A 12,370-nucleotide genomic window follows, 5' to 3' on the forward strand; every position below is an offset into this window, starting at 1 on the left:
GCCTCGACTCTGGTCCCTGAAAGACTTCCCCTGCCTGGCTCCCATGAAGATCTAGGGAGAGAGCATCACAGTAACCCCCGATCTCCAAAAATCAGATGCGACACATCCAGGAGCTAAGGGCTCTTGCAAACATTTACTCTTTTTTTTTTTTTTTTTTTTGCGTTACGCGGGCCTCTCACTGTTGTGGCCTCTCCCGTTGTGGAGCACAGGCTCCGGACGTGCAGGCTCAGCGGCCATGGCTCACGGGCCCAGCCGCTCCGCGGCATGTGGGATCTTCCCGGACCAGGGCACAAACCCGCGTCCCCTGCATCGGCAGGTGGACTCTCAACCACTGCGCCACCAGGGAAGCCCAACATTTACTCTCTTGACTGGCTACTGAGCCCCCTGCTGGACTCCAGTCAGATGCAGGCTGGGCTCCCCTCAACCCACCTCATCTCCTATCCATGGTGCCCTCAACCCAGCCCTAGGGTCACCTGTCTCTCTCATCCAAAGTTCTTCCTCCTGGCATCTCCCTGCCCCAACTGATGTGCACTCTCAGTTTTCCCAAACTCATTACCGCAACCCTCCCCCACCTGGCGCTCAGGACACCCTGATGTCATGTGAAGATCTTCCTCTGTTGAGTTTAGTAGTAGGTCTCCTTCTCCAGCCAGCCTGTGGAAGAGAAGAGACCAGAGTGAACTGGGGAAGGCCTCAAGGGGAGACAAACAGAAGGGTGAGCCAGGACAAGGTGGGAGGCTTGACGGTGGAAGGCAGGGCCCTGAGGGTTGGAAGGAGCCGCGTGCTGGGGTCAAGGACTAGAGGGCAGGGTCCAGGCACAGCACAGGCTGGGCAGTGAGCTGGGGAGAAGGGCAGTGGGCCTGGAGGAACCAGGGGGAGTGGGGCAGCTGCTCAGGACGCTGGCAGACTCTCAGGCCAGGGTGCAGGAGAGCCTCACTGCCAGGGTGACGACGGATGATGAGTTTTCTGATTTCATCATAGACAAAGATGAGGACGCTGTAGGGAGTGGCACAGAGCCACCAGGTTATCCTGAAGAGAGCAAAAGCTGGTCAGTGGGGGCGGAGATAGAGGGGCCAGTGAAAGGCAGGTGCAGAGAACAGTGCCTGGGAATCGAGTATTTCATTTGTTGTGTGGGAGGTTGATCCCTACCTTTGAGGAGGTCAGAGCCTGGGGAGTGAGGGCGGAGGGGCCCAAGACGGCAGCATAAAAAGCCAGTGAGAACAGAAAGGGATAAATGCCATATTAGAGGTACATGCAGTGTTCACAGAGATTGTCTACCAGCTTTTGTGGAGTCGCTGAGGGAGACTTCCTTTGCTTTCTGGGTTCTCTAGACCTTGCAGACACAAACTCCAAGCAGGATGGGTCTGAGACTAGATGTGGGGTAGATCTTGCCAGGGAATATATACACTCTTCCATATTGCAAAGATGGTGAAATCTTTTTCTTCCTGAATCTCTTCTATAGACCAGGAAGATGGACTCTGGGGAGGGGTTGAATCAGGACCACATTTGTCCCTTGGATGATAGAGAGATGGCTTAGAGCAGCATTGTCCGACAGAAATATACTGTGAGGGCTTCCTTGGTGGCGCAGTGGTTAAGAATCCACCTGCCAATGCAGGGGACACGGGTTCGAGCCCTGGTCCGGGAGAGTCCCACATGCCGCGGAGCAACTAAGCCCGTGCGCCACAACTACTGAGCCTGCGCTCTAGAGCCCGCGTGCCACAGCTACTGAGCCCACGTGCCACAACTACTGAAGCCCGCGTGCCTAGAGCCTGTGCTCCGCAACAAGAGAAGCCACCGCAATGAGAAGCCCATGCACCGCAGTGGAGAGTAGCCCCTGCTCGCTGCAGCTAGAGAAAGCCTGCGCCCAACAACGAAGACCCAACACAGCCAAAAATAAATAAAATTAATACATTTATTAAAAAAAAAAAGAAATATACTGTGAGCCACATATGATAGTTAATATTTTCTAGTAGCTACATGAAAATAAGTAAAAAGAAACAAGTGCAATTAATTTTAATGTTTTATTGAACCCCAAATATCCAAAATATTATTGCATCAACATGTAATCAATATAAACATAATTAATGAGTTATTTTACATTCTTCTTTTTATCCCGAGTCCTCGAAATCCAGTGAGCATTTTACACTGACAGTGTATCTCAAGTCAGACACTAAATTTTCAGTGGTTAAAGGAAAATGTAGTCTAACCAAAACCATAAAGTTGTATTTAATTGAAAAATATTTGACATTGGCTTAGTTTTTAACATTCAGTTAACTAAAATGATAAATTCAGTGTCTCAGTCTCACTAGCCATATTTCAAGAGCTCAGTAGTTGCGTAAGGATGGTGGCTACCATATTGGACAGGGCAGGCCTAGGCCATGGTTCATTACACACACACACAGACACCCCTCAACCAATATAAACAGTTACACACATACAGTCATGCATTCATTCAACAACAATTATCATGTCTACTCTGTGTATGTGCTAGGTCCTGGGGAAATAAAAATGATGACATGATGGTCTTTGATCTCAAGAAGCTCAAGCAATCAGGGAAAAGAGGTTAGATAAACACACAAAATAAATAATCACAGTATTAGGTGATGAGTTTTATGGTCAAGGTATGTACAAGAGTGTTTGGGAGCACAGTTAATGCTCAACCATGTTTACTATCATATGCTGACATTAATAGCAGCAACAACTGAGCTACTATTAACAAAGTGCCCGCCGGGACCCAAATGCCAGGCTTCATGTATTATATGCATTTCTACCTGTAATTATCAGAACAGTCTGCCAGGTGTGTGTTATCGAGACTTTGCAGTTGAAGCTGAGGCTCAGAGAGGTTACCAGCTTGTCCAAGGTCATAGAATAATACACAGTACAGCCAAAATTCAAACCTGGAATTGTCAGTATCTAAGGGCAGTGCCAATGTCTTTTATTAAACATTAATTGAGCAGCTACAGAATACAAAGCATTGTGTAAAACACTCCAAGGGACAGAAAGGTGAGCAAAGTGTGTAAACACATAGAAAATCAGTTGGAAGACTACACACTAAATTATTAATAGAGGTTACCAATGCAGGGTGGGGGAGGAGTGGGAATGAAATGGGAGTTTTGCTTTTTTCTTTATAAAAATGTTAAATGGAAAAGTTTCACAAGCATATACTAATGTAAAAAACAAAGAAACAAAAACTTGGGACTTGAACCAAACAAGGTACCAGACAGTAAGAATTTCAGTATGCCCACCCACCTATATGCACATTAAAACGGATTTGCAGAAGTACAGCAGAGTTAGCCATGCATAGATGAGGCTGTTTTATGATTACACCAGCTCCAAGCAGTGTGTAGCCTGGGACAGCTATACCACACATTATCATAGAAAAGGTACCACTCTGTTAAGCACTGGCAAATCTGCTAAGTTTGCATGTCTAGTGGGTTGCGATCACTTGGTACAGTCCCTAATTCCTCCCCAGATAGGATGCGCTGTGGGAGCACAGGCAGTTCTCTCTACATCACTGAGTGGAGCCTGCTCCCCTCTTGACTTCCCCGCTCAAACATGCCTCCTCTCATGTGCTCTCCCTGTGCCCAGAGACGCCCCGCCTTGCACCCCTCCCCTTACTCACTTGAGTGGGTACATTCGCAGGGCCACGTCCATGCCTCGAGTGTAGGACAGAAAAGCAGCCAGGAACGTCTCGTCCAGGATCCCAAATGTTAGGATCTTGTTTCTGAGAGGAAATGTTTAAGGGTGTGTTGGAGGTCGGGAGGGAGAGTTAGGGGTGCAGTTCGGGGGAGTGTTGGGGCCGGTGGGCGGTGCTCATGTCATGCCCTGCGGGAAGACAGAGTTTCTGCGGGCCTTGCAGATGAGGTCAGCCCACTGCACGACCACGATGCTGGCAAAGAAGGCCGTGTGGCACGTGAACTCCAACACCTTGCGCTGTTCATAGGTCTGGGGGAGGGTGGGCAGAGGTGAGCCGTCAGTGTCAGGAGGGATTCAAATATGCCTCAAAGACCTCTTCCTTTTCCTGCCTCCCCGGACCCCAAGGCTGACATAGGTCCCCTATTTAGATTCCTGCAGCCCTTCACGTGTATCTCTGTCTTAGCACTTTCCATGTTGTAATTGTGAGTTGTTTATATGTTTGTCTTCCCTGTCTGAGAGCCCCTCAAGGGCAAGCACCTTGTCTTACTTATCTCTGTGTCTCCTCTCCCCATGCTTCGTTCAGTGAGTGGCAGGTACTATGGCTCAATAAATATTTACTAAGAAGGGTGGTGTAAGAGAAGAAGGTGGATTTCAAGAGGAAACCAGGGTCAGAGGAAAAAGGTAAGGAAGATGGGGCCAGAAGGGAATCTGCATGCAGAGGGGAACGGGATACCCGAAGAGTGGTACCGGATGGGGAGGCATTCACTCATCCATTTGTTCATTCTTTCATTCACATTTTACACAGAAGGAACTTAGAGTCCAGTGGGGAAGATAAATATGCTATGTCAGCACAGTAGGTAGGTTACAAGAGGGAGATCACAGAGGGCTATGGAAACACAGGAGAGGAGCATCTAAATTCGACTGGAGAAAAAGCCCATTTAAAAAGAAATAAAACAGCATGTTTATAAATAACTTGTAGGTCGAATAAAGAATTTGAAAATATGTAGGACTAAACAATAATGAGATACTACAGATAGAACCTCATGGGATGTGGTCAATGTTGTACTTGGAGGGAAATATAGAGCCCTAAACAATTAGAAAACAAAGGCTGGAAATCGATGAGCCAAGCATTGAAGTTAGAATGAGACCTGTCAGCACATTTCTGTGCATCAGATCATACCACCACTATCCCCTGCAGCCAGCTACCAAAACTGAGCCACTCCCATCATCACTTGAAAATTTTAGCTCCTGACTCACCATCACTCTAACTGCTGTGTCCTCGGATTTGGAGATTTAAATATCCATGTTGATATTCCTTCCCGTACCATGGTCTCACAGTCTTAATCTTCTCCTCCAACTGTATCCTCTACTCCCCACCCGGCTGCTTACTTCCATGGTTAAACTCCAGACATTGTCTTTTCCAATAGCCACAATTTTTCTGTGATTTTAATTTCAAGCACCTCTTTTCTCTCTGATCACTGTCTTTACCTTTCCATCTCACCTACTCTAGTATCCCAATTCCAACACTTCTTGGACTTGGACTTAAAATCCATGGACCCAGTATGTTATATATTTGGCTGTTATCTTTCTCCCCTCCTACGCTGTGCCCCTAACTAGAATATAAGCTCCATGAGAGCAGTAACTTGGCCATTTTTGTTCACTACTATATTCCAGGGACAAAATAGTACCTTGCTGAATGAATGAATGAAAGAAATACTTGCTGAATGAATGAATGAAAGAATGGTGATCAATGGAATTACTGCTACAGGTATTTATAAGATAAGGAGCTATCTACCAGTATGTAGGGTACTCCCTGGGTGGGCAGCTCTGTACTCGATTATCTGAAGATTACAGCAATGGAAGAGGCAGAGACCTTGCCTTTATGGCATTTATTCCGCAGGGCAATTGTTCTCAACCCGTTTTGCAATATCTCAAGACGTCACTGATGTAATTTGACATTAATTCAAATAAATTATCTTTAACTTATTGTAAATAAACATGTGTCAAGCTTCATCTTGGTAGCAGGGAGATGGTATCAAGATATAAAACTAACAAGGGGCTTGATCTGAGGACTGAGGAGATGTTGACAAGGTACATAGCAATGAGGACTCTAGGCATCTTTGGACCCTGGAGCAGTGTTGGTAGCTGGGAACATTGACATCTGTTGGTCTCATGAGGCTCAGATAGTGGAAGCCTACTGTGTATGAGGGGCAATGTTCCAACAGCCCCGATTTTAACATACTTTTGAGAGACCTGCAGTTAGCTTGGTTTGGAGACATCATGGTGAAGTGGGAAAGTGCCGGCCAGGAATCAGTCCAGATTTCTAGTCCAACTGTTATAGGGATTCATTGTGGGACTTTAAGCAAGTCACTAAATCTTTCCAGTAGACCATAATGTCCTCTGTAGACTGTGTGAACTCTGTGGTTCTATGATTCTAGCAAAAATTGGTGTCACATCTCCCACTGTCTTAGAAATTGGGATGGGAGTGTTCACAGATGCAAACAGGCATACTCACTAAGATTCTTAAGCAAATATTGTTGGTTGGAGGGCTTCGGTTTGGACCTTATTCATCTTGGGTGTTAGGAATGACTAATACAGAGAGGCATCCTCTAAGTTTAAAAAGTTTAGAAGAACAAGGAAGAGATATACAAAGAGAATACATTTTCAGATTTAAAATCATACTCTTTGACTACCCTTGGAAAAGGAGCATAACAGGAGGAAGTGGAAGCACTCATTTCTGGGAGAATGATGATTAGAACCTGGAAAACCAGAAATCAGCCCCCAAAAGTTGATTGACAAAGTAGACTTCCAGGTCCAAGGAAGCCAAAAAGACCCAGGAAGATAAGGACAGACAACAGACAGTAGGAATTAATGGAAATGAAGTCATCGTAAACAAAGAGAAGAATATTTGCTGATGCGATTGGAGATTGAGGACAAATGTTAGAAAGCTCTTGTAGGACTGGAGATGAGGACCATCTCTGTCTGCCTGGTGCCTCCATTCTCCTACTCTGCAAAAACTTGCTACACTCGCTCTTCCTCATTACTTCTTCACTCTTACTGGTCACAATCTACTACCCTACCTTTTACTCACCCACTGTTGTCCATAGCTGTCCTCCAGGTCATTGAGGTATCGATTTTCCCAGCTGATGCGGATGCCCAGCAGATCAGTAGGTTTAAAACCATTCTCAGCCAAGATCACAAAGTAGGTGAAGAATCCTGCCAGAGCCTGGATCATCCCTGTGAGTGATAGAGTCACAGGTCAGGGGAACCTGATTCAGAGAAGGAGCTCAGAAGGCAGATCATGGAAGGGGTGCTGCCTGGGGCTTGCTTCTAGCAGGGTTGATGTGTGTCTGAGGTGTATTGCTGAAGATTCATGCCATTAATGATCTGATCCCACCATCTCTGTAGGACTTGTCTCCAAACTCTGACATTTCTTTCTAAGCTGTAATCTAGAGTCATCTTTTTATCATATAAGCTTAAAACTGGAAAGGACCTTAGAGGGGATATGTTCCCTCTCCCAGCTGAGTGAGTGCTGGACTCCACCCTGTCCCTTCTCTCTGACACCAGGACACTCATCAAGTCCTCTCATCCCCTCGCATCTCTCCCATCTGCCCCTTGCCTCTCCCTTGGTCAAAACCTCCATCCCCTCATGCCTGGACCATGGCTATGGCTGACGTTAATGTTTGCCTACTGACCACAGATCTGTGCACTGTGTAGGTACTGGTGGACATTGATTCTTACAACAATTCTGAACTATCATTTACATTTCATAAGTAGGAAAACTGAAGTACGAAAAAGACTCAGTCATTGTCTGGGGTCATACAGGTCGTGAAATTGGGATTCAAACATAGGTATGGCTCCTAAATCTGTGCTTTTTTTCTATGTGTTTCCATCTCTAGATATTAGGATTGTCTCCTCTGTCCCCATCTCTTTCCTGTACCCCTATCGTATCTAGCAACTCAAGAACAAAGACCTCTAATGGCTCTCAAATGTCTTTCAAGGCTGGCCCCGCTATAAATGCTACCTGTGTCCACAGCCTCATTTTCCACTACTTCTTTATCAGGAATAAGCGCTCCACCAAACTGGTTTATTCACTCTTCAACAATCAGGTATCCTCTGGTCCCCCACACCGGACCATCCATTTACTAGTCTAAGCCCTATCTTCCAGCACCAAGTTTAAGTCCTGTTTCCTCCAGAAGGCCTCTCCAACTGTCCTCAAGATTGGTGAGTCCTCTTGCTTTGTACTCCTGCAGTATGTCCTATCTATACTCATTTGGCACTTGGAGAACAACTTGCCATCATTTTATGTACTTTTGCTCCTTTTTGACTAGACTCTTAAGTCAAGGGCAGATCAGAGATCAATGTTCTTTTGTGTCCCAGGGCCCAGCACAGTTTGTTGTTAAGAAAATATCTCCCTGACTTCCAAGCCAAGATTGGTCCAGTGGCCACGCCGTTGCAGCCGCTCCCCGCTCCCTTCACCCCTCATTGCTCTGGCCGCACCAATCTGTCCGTAGGCCACGCCAGTGAGACGGTCATTCACCAGCTTATCAGTCTTTGGATTCCGTGGAGCCCTCTTCATGATGTCACTTTCAGCCGACTTATAAGCCAAGGAGATAGCAGGGACCTGGAGAATGGAGGGTGGAAGTGACAGGGAACACACAGTTCAGAAGGAAACTCAGAAGTAACTCGAGCTCTGCCCCACTCCCTGGACATACATTTTTCCTACTCCTCAGTCTGTTTCACAGGAGTTCCACGAGCTGGATCCCAGCTTAGTCCTCACCATGTCAGTGCCCAGGTCAATGCAGAGGATGGTTATGGTGCCCAGAGGCAGGGGGATACCAAGGATGATGAACAGCAGGAAGGGGGTGATCTCGGGGATGTTGCTGGTCAGGGTGTAGGCGATGGATTTCTTCAGGTTGTCAAAGATTAGGCGGCCTGGGAAGGATGGTCAACCTTCTGTGAGAAGCACAGAGAGTTCACACCTCCCACAAATCAGCTCCTGGACAGAGAGACCACTACAAAGCAGTGTCACAGTCCACGAAAGGGTCCGAAGGTCTTAGGCCTTGGCAGCCCCAGTGTTGTTTCTAAATTGTGTGACTAGTAACTAGAGCCGTGATTTATTAACGTGCCATATCTGTATACTCTTTGTTCTTGGGTTCAACATGGCTACGATCATCTGATCTCTGAAAATTAAGCAGGGTGGGGCCTGCTAATACTTAGAGATGTGTGAGAATGCCAATATAAAAGCCATTAGAAGATTAAGGCTGATTCACAGTAACATGGATGGACCTAGAGGTTATCATACTAAGTGAAGTAAGTCAGACAGAGAAAGACAAATATCATATGATATTGCTTATCTGTGGAATCTAAAATATGACACAAATAAACTTATTTACAAAACAGAAACAGACTCACAGACATAGAAAACAAATTTAGGGTTACCAAAGGGGAAAAGGGGGAGGCAGGGAAGAGATAAATTAGGAGTTTGGGATTAGCAGATACAAACTACTGTATGTAAAATAGATAAACAGCAAGGTCCTACTGTATAGCAAAGAAAATTATATTCAATATCTTGTAATATACTATAATGTGAAAAGAATATGAAAAAGAATATATATGTATATATATGTGCATACATAGATACGTATGTATCTATCTATCTGTATCTGAATCACTTTGTTATACACCAGAAACCAACACAACATTGTAAATCAACTATACTTCAATTTAAATAAAAGTCTGAAGTGGAAAGAGCCTGGGCTTGGGTTCCAATTCCATTTTCTGCCATAACTAGCTTGTGATCCTGGGCACCCCTCACCTTCATTCCTCCTGCCTTGCAAGATGGCTTGAGTCCTTCCCTGACAACCTTTTCTAATATTGTCGTCCCTCCCTCCACTCCCTGCTTTACTTATTTTTTTCCACTGCACTTGTCTTCTTTTATTATACTGTTCAGTTTACTTTATTGTCTGTCTGTCTCCACTGGAAATTAAATTACACAAGGGCAGGGATGTGTGTTTTGATTCCCAATTATAGCATCCCCAGCATCAAGAATATGCCTGGTACCTAGTCGATACTCAGAAAGTTTATTGAATTGAGTGGATATGAAATACTGAGGATCATACAAGGTCTAAATAAAATGTTAACTATCACTATTATGTGGATTGTCATAGATTTTAATAACATAGCTCCTGGAAGAAATCAGAAATCAGGGAGCCTGGGAAGCAGAATTCTGGGGTTCTCCTGTACGCCAGTGGGTATTGTCTCTGGGAAAGAGGGGCTTAATTTAGCTCATGCAGTCAATTCATAGATCAGCTCCAGCTGAACTTGATATGTCAACATCATTCAGACAACAGGTTGCTAGAAAGTCCTCCTGAGGTTGTGGAGTACAGAGTAGCCTCACGGTATAGCTACACCCTGAAACTTAACTGTAGACGCACTTGAATCCCCGTGAGAGAAGAAAAACAATGCTATGCTGCATTAGAGCCCCACGCTCCCTAGAAAACCTGGACTTTCCTCCAATCTCATAAGGGCTCCAGAGAGTGACGTGCTAAGTACCAGCTGAACCTAATTTGCAAAATTTTGACTTACAGTGATTTCTCCCAGTCTGTACAGGAGGTTGGAGGATGGGCAAAGGGAATGAGAATGATGTATACCAACTCTCACCTGAGTCTGAGCAGGTGAAAGTTGGTACCTACCAACCTGGGCACCCTGCTTCCTCACCCTCCTCCATTCCTGTGATGATGGAGGCAAAGTTGTCGTCCAGCAGGATCGTGTCAGCTGCCTGCTTAGACACATCAGAGCCAGCCAGCGATGCCCATGGCAATGCCGATGTCCGCCTTCTTCAGCGTGGGGGAGTCATTCACCCCGTCCCCTGTCACCGCCACAATGGCTCCCTGGGTGGAGCACAGAGGGAGTGAAATAATTATTGTGTCAGATTCAGGGCCCATCCCAAAGGTCAGTTTGATTCCATCATCCCTTGTTTCTTGATGTAATCATGCTTGGTTTAGGCCTCTTGGCCCTTCCTTCTCCTGCACCTCCTGAGATCGCAAAACTCACAGGGAGCCCCCAAATGGATGCCTGTCTCAGGGGTTCACGATGGGATGCTCTCTGGAGCCTCCTCTAGCCCAGCCCACACATTCCTATGCTTGGTTTGGGGCTGGGCTGTCCCACGTGATTCCCTCCAGATTCTCCAAGCCTCCTTGGTCTCCCTTACCAGCCTCTGACATCCCTCTACAATGATGAGCTTCTGCTGGGGGGAGGTCCGAGCAAACACGATCTCGGTGTGGTTTTGGAGGATCTCATCAAGCTGCTCTGAGTTCATATTTTTTAGTTCTGAGCCATGCACCACAATGGCTTTGACATCCCTGAGGGAGAGGAATTTCAAAAGGCTAGTTCAGAGTGTTGAGAATTCCCCCAGGTGTCCTGGTGCCCTCTAAGCCATCTTTGCTATAACCTCCTTGTTTCTCCTTTCAACCCCATCTCCTCACTTGTCCAGACTGGCACATTGCATTCCTTCCCTCCTCTCCCACCTCCCCCTCCCTCTTCTCTACCTCCTTCTTTGTCCCACCTTCATCGGAAAACCCACTGACATAGTTGCTTGGTCATTTTCCTATTACATTTTACTTTGCAGTAAGTAAACTCTGTACATCCTACCTATAGAAAGAACCTCTGAAAATGTTAGTGGGTGGGGCAGGCTAAGGATGGAGGGAAAAAATGGCAGATCTGAGTTCTTTCAGGGATCTCACCTGACATTGACCTGGCTGACAGGGACCTTGAGCCGGGCAGCAACGTCCTCTGCTGTCTCGGTGCCTTCTGAGATGATGCCCACACCCTTGGCAATGGCCTTGACTGTAATGGGATGATCCCCTGTTACCATAATCACCTGGGTTGGAAGGGGAAGGAAAAGGAGCAGAATCATGTTCAGGGAGGTCCTGGCTCCTTCACCTCTCTCTCTAAGAACTAACAGATCACTGCTGTCATTCCACAGGGGTTTAAGTAGCTCATTCCCAAGAACTTGTGCTGTCAATCAAAACTCTTGCTACGGCTGGCTGGTGGCTTCAACCCATGGGAGTGGGTCAGGGCCATCAGACCATAAAACATAGGACAATCTGAGCTCTAGTTTTCCCAGGAATAAATCAGGGATTTGGGTGTATTTAACTGTATTCAGAATTGCATTTAATTGCTCCAGAGGATAGTAAGTTCAAAGACAGAAACACCTACCCGCAGAACAGTGGTAATAAAGGAACGTCTGGAATAATCCATCTGCCTAGCAAAATTTCATCTAGGCCCTCATTCATTTCGATCCTCAGTCTACCTCTCTTCTTCCCACTGCCTCCTCGTGCCCCTGGATTCCACCCCTTTTCTGGATACCTGGGGCCAGCCCTAGTCCTGTCCCCTTCCTCCCCAAAGATCAGGTGCTTGTGCTCTGTGCTCTTCTAGCCTTCTGTTCTTTGAGTCCTCCTCACATCTCCCCTGCTGGAGAGAGTGGGGCCGTGCCTATGATTCCCTGTTAAGTTTCCAGCCCTAGCATAATTCCTAGCGCATAGTAATCCATCAACAAGCAATTACAGGATGAAGGGAGGATCGCTTCCTGGGAAACACTGCCCACGGTTCCCAAGTGCCCTCCCAGCACATAATTCTCAGGCTCTGGTGGGAGGGAGAAGGGAACTATCTGACTATGACTGAACTAAGAACAGAGGTCCTGGAAAGGTCAGTCTGTTTACTTCCAGAGCGTGGA

At 46.3% G+C, this 12,370-nt stretch overlaps 1 protein-coding gene and 1 long non-coding RNA gene across 2 annotated transcripts in view; one reads left to right on the forward strand and one right to left on the reverse strand.

Annotated features, from left to right (window-relative positions):
- The window catches only part of LOC132597198 (uncharacterized), a 57,449-nt gene that overhangs the window by 15,420 nt on the left and 29,659 nt on the right, over positions 1-12,370 (forward strand). The gene's annotated exons all lie outside the window — the stretch shown is intronic.
- Positions 623-12,370, reverse strand: part of LOC115844620 (sodium/potassium-transporting ATPase subunit alpha-4-like) — a 30,007-nt gene continuing 18,259 nt past the window's right edge. Inside the window, 11 exon segments of the mRNA XM_030841923.2 lie at positions 623-651; positions 935-1,026; positions 3,620-3,723; positions 3,817-3,942; positions 6,725-6,870; positions 8,134-8,257; positions 8,414-8,568; positions 10,354-10,438; positions 10,440-10,526; positions 10,847-10,997; positions 11,379-11,515. Of these exon segments, the coding sequence (XP_030697783.2) occupies positions 623-651; positions 935-1,026; positions 3,620-3,723; positions 3,817-3,942; positions 6,725-6,870; positions 8,134-8,257; positions 8,414-8,568; positions 10,354-10,438; positions 10,440-10,526; positions 10,847-10,997; positions 11,379-11,515 (1,236 nt within the window).

This window comes from Globicephala melas, chromosome 1 (genome assembly GCF_963455315.2).
Source record: "Globicephala melas chromosome 1, mGloMel1.2, whole genome shotgun sequence".
NCBI lineage: Eukaryota > Metazoa > Chordata > Mammalia > Artiodactyla > Delphinidae > Globicephala > Globicephala melas.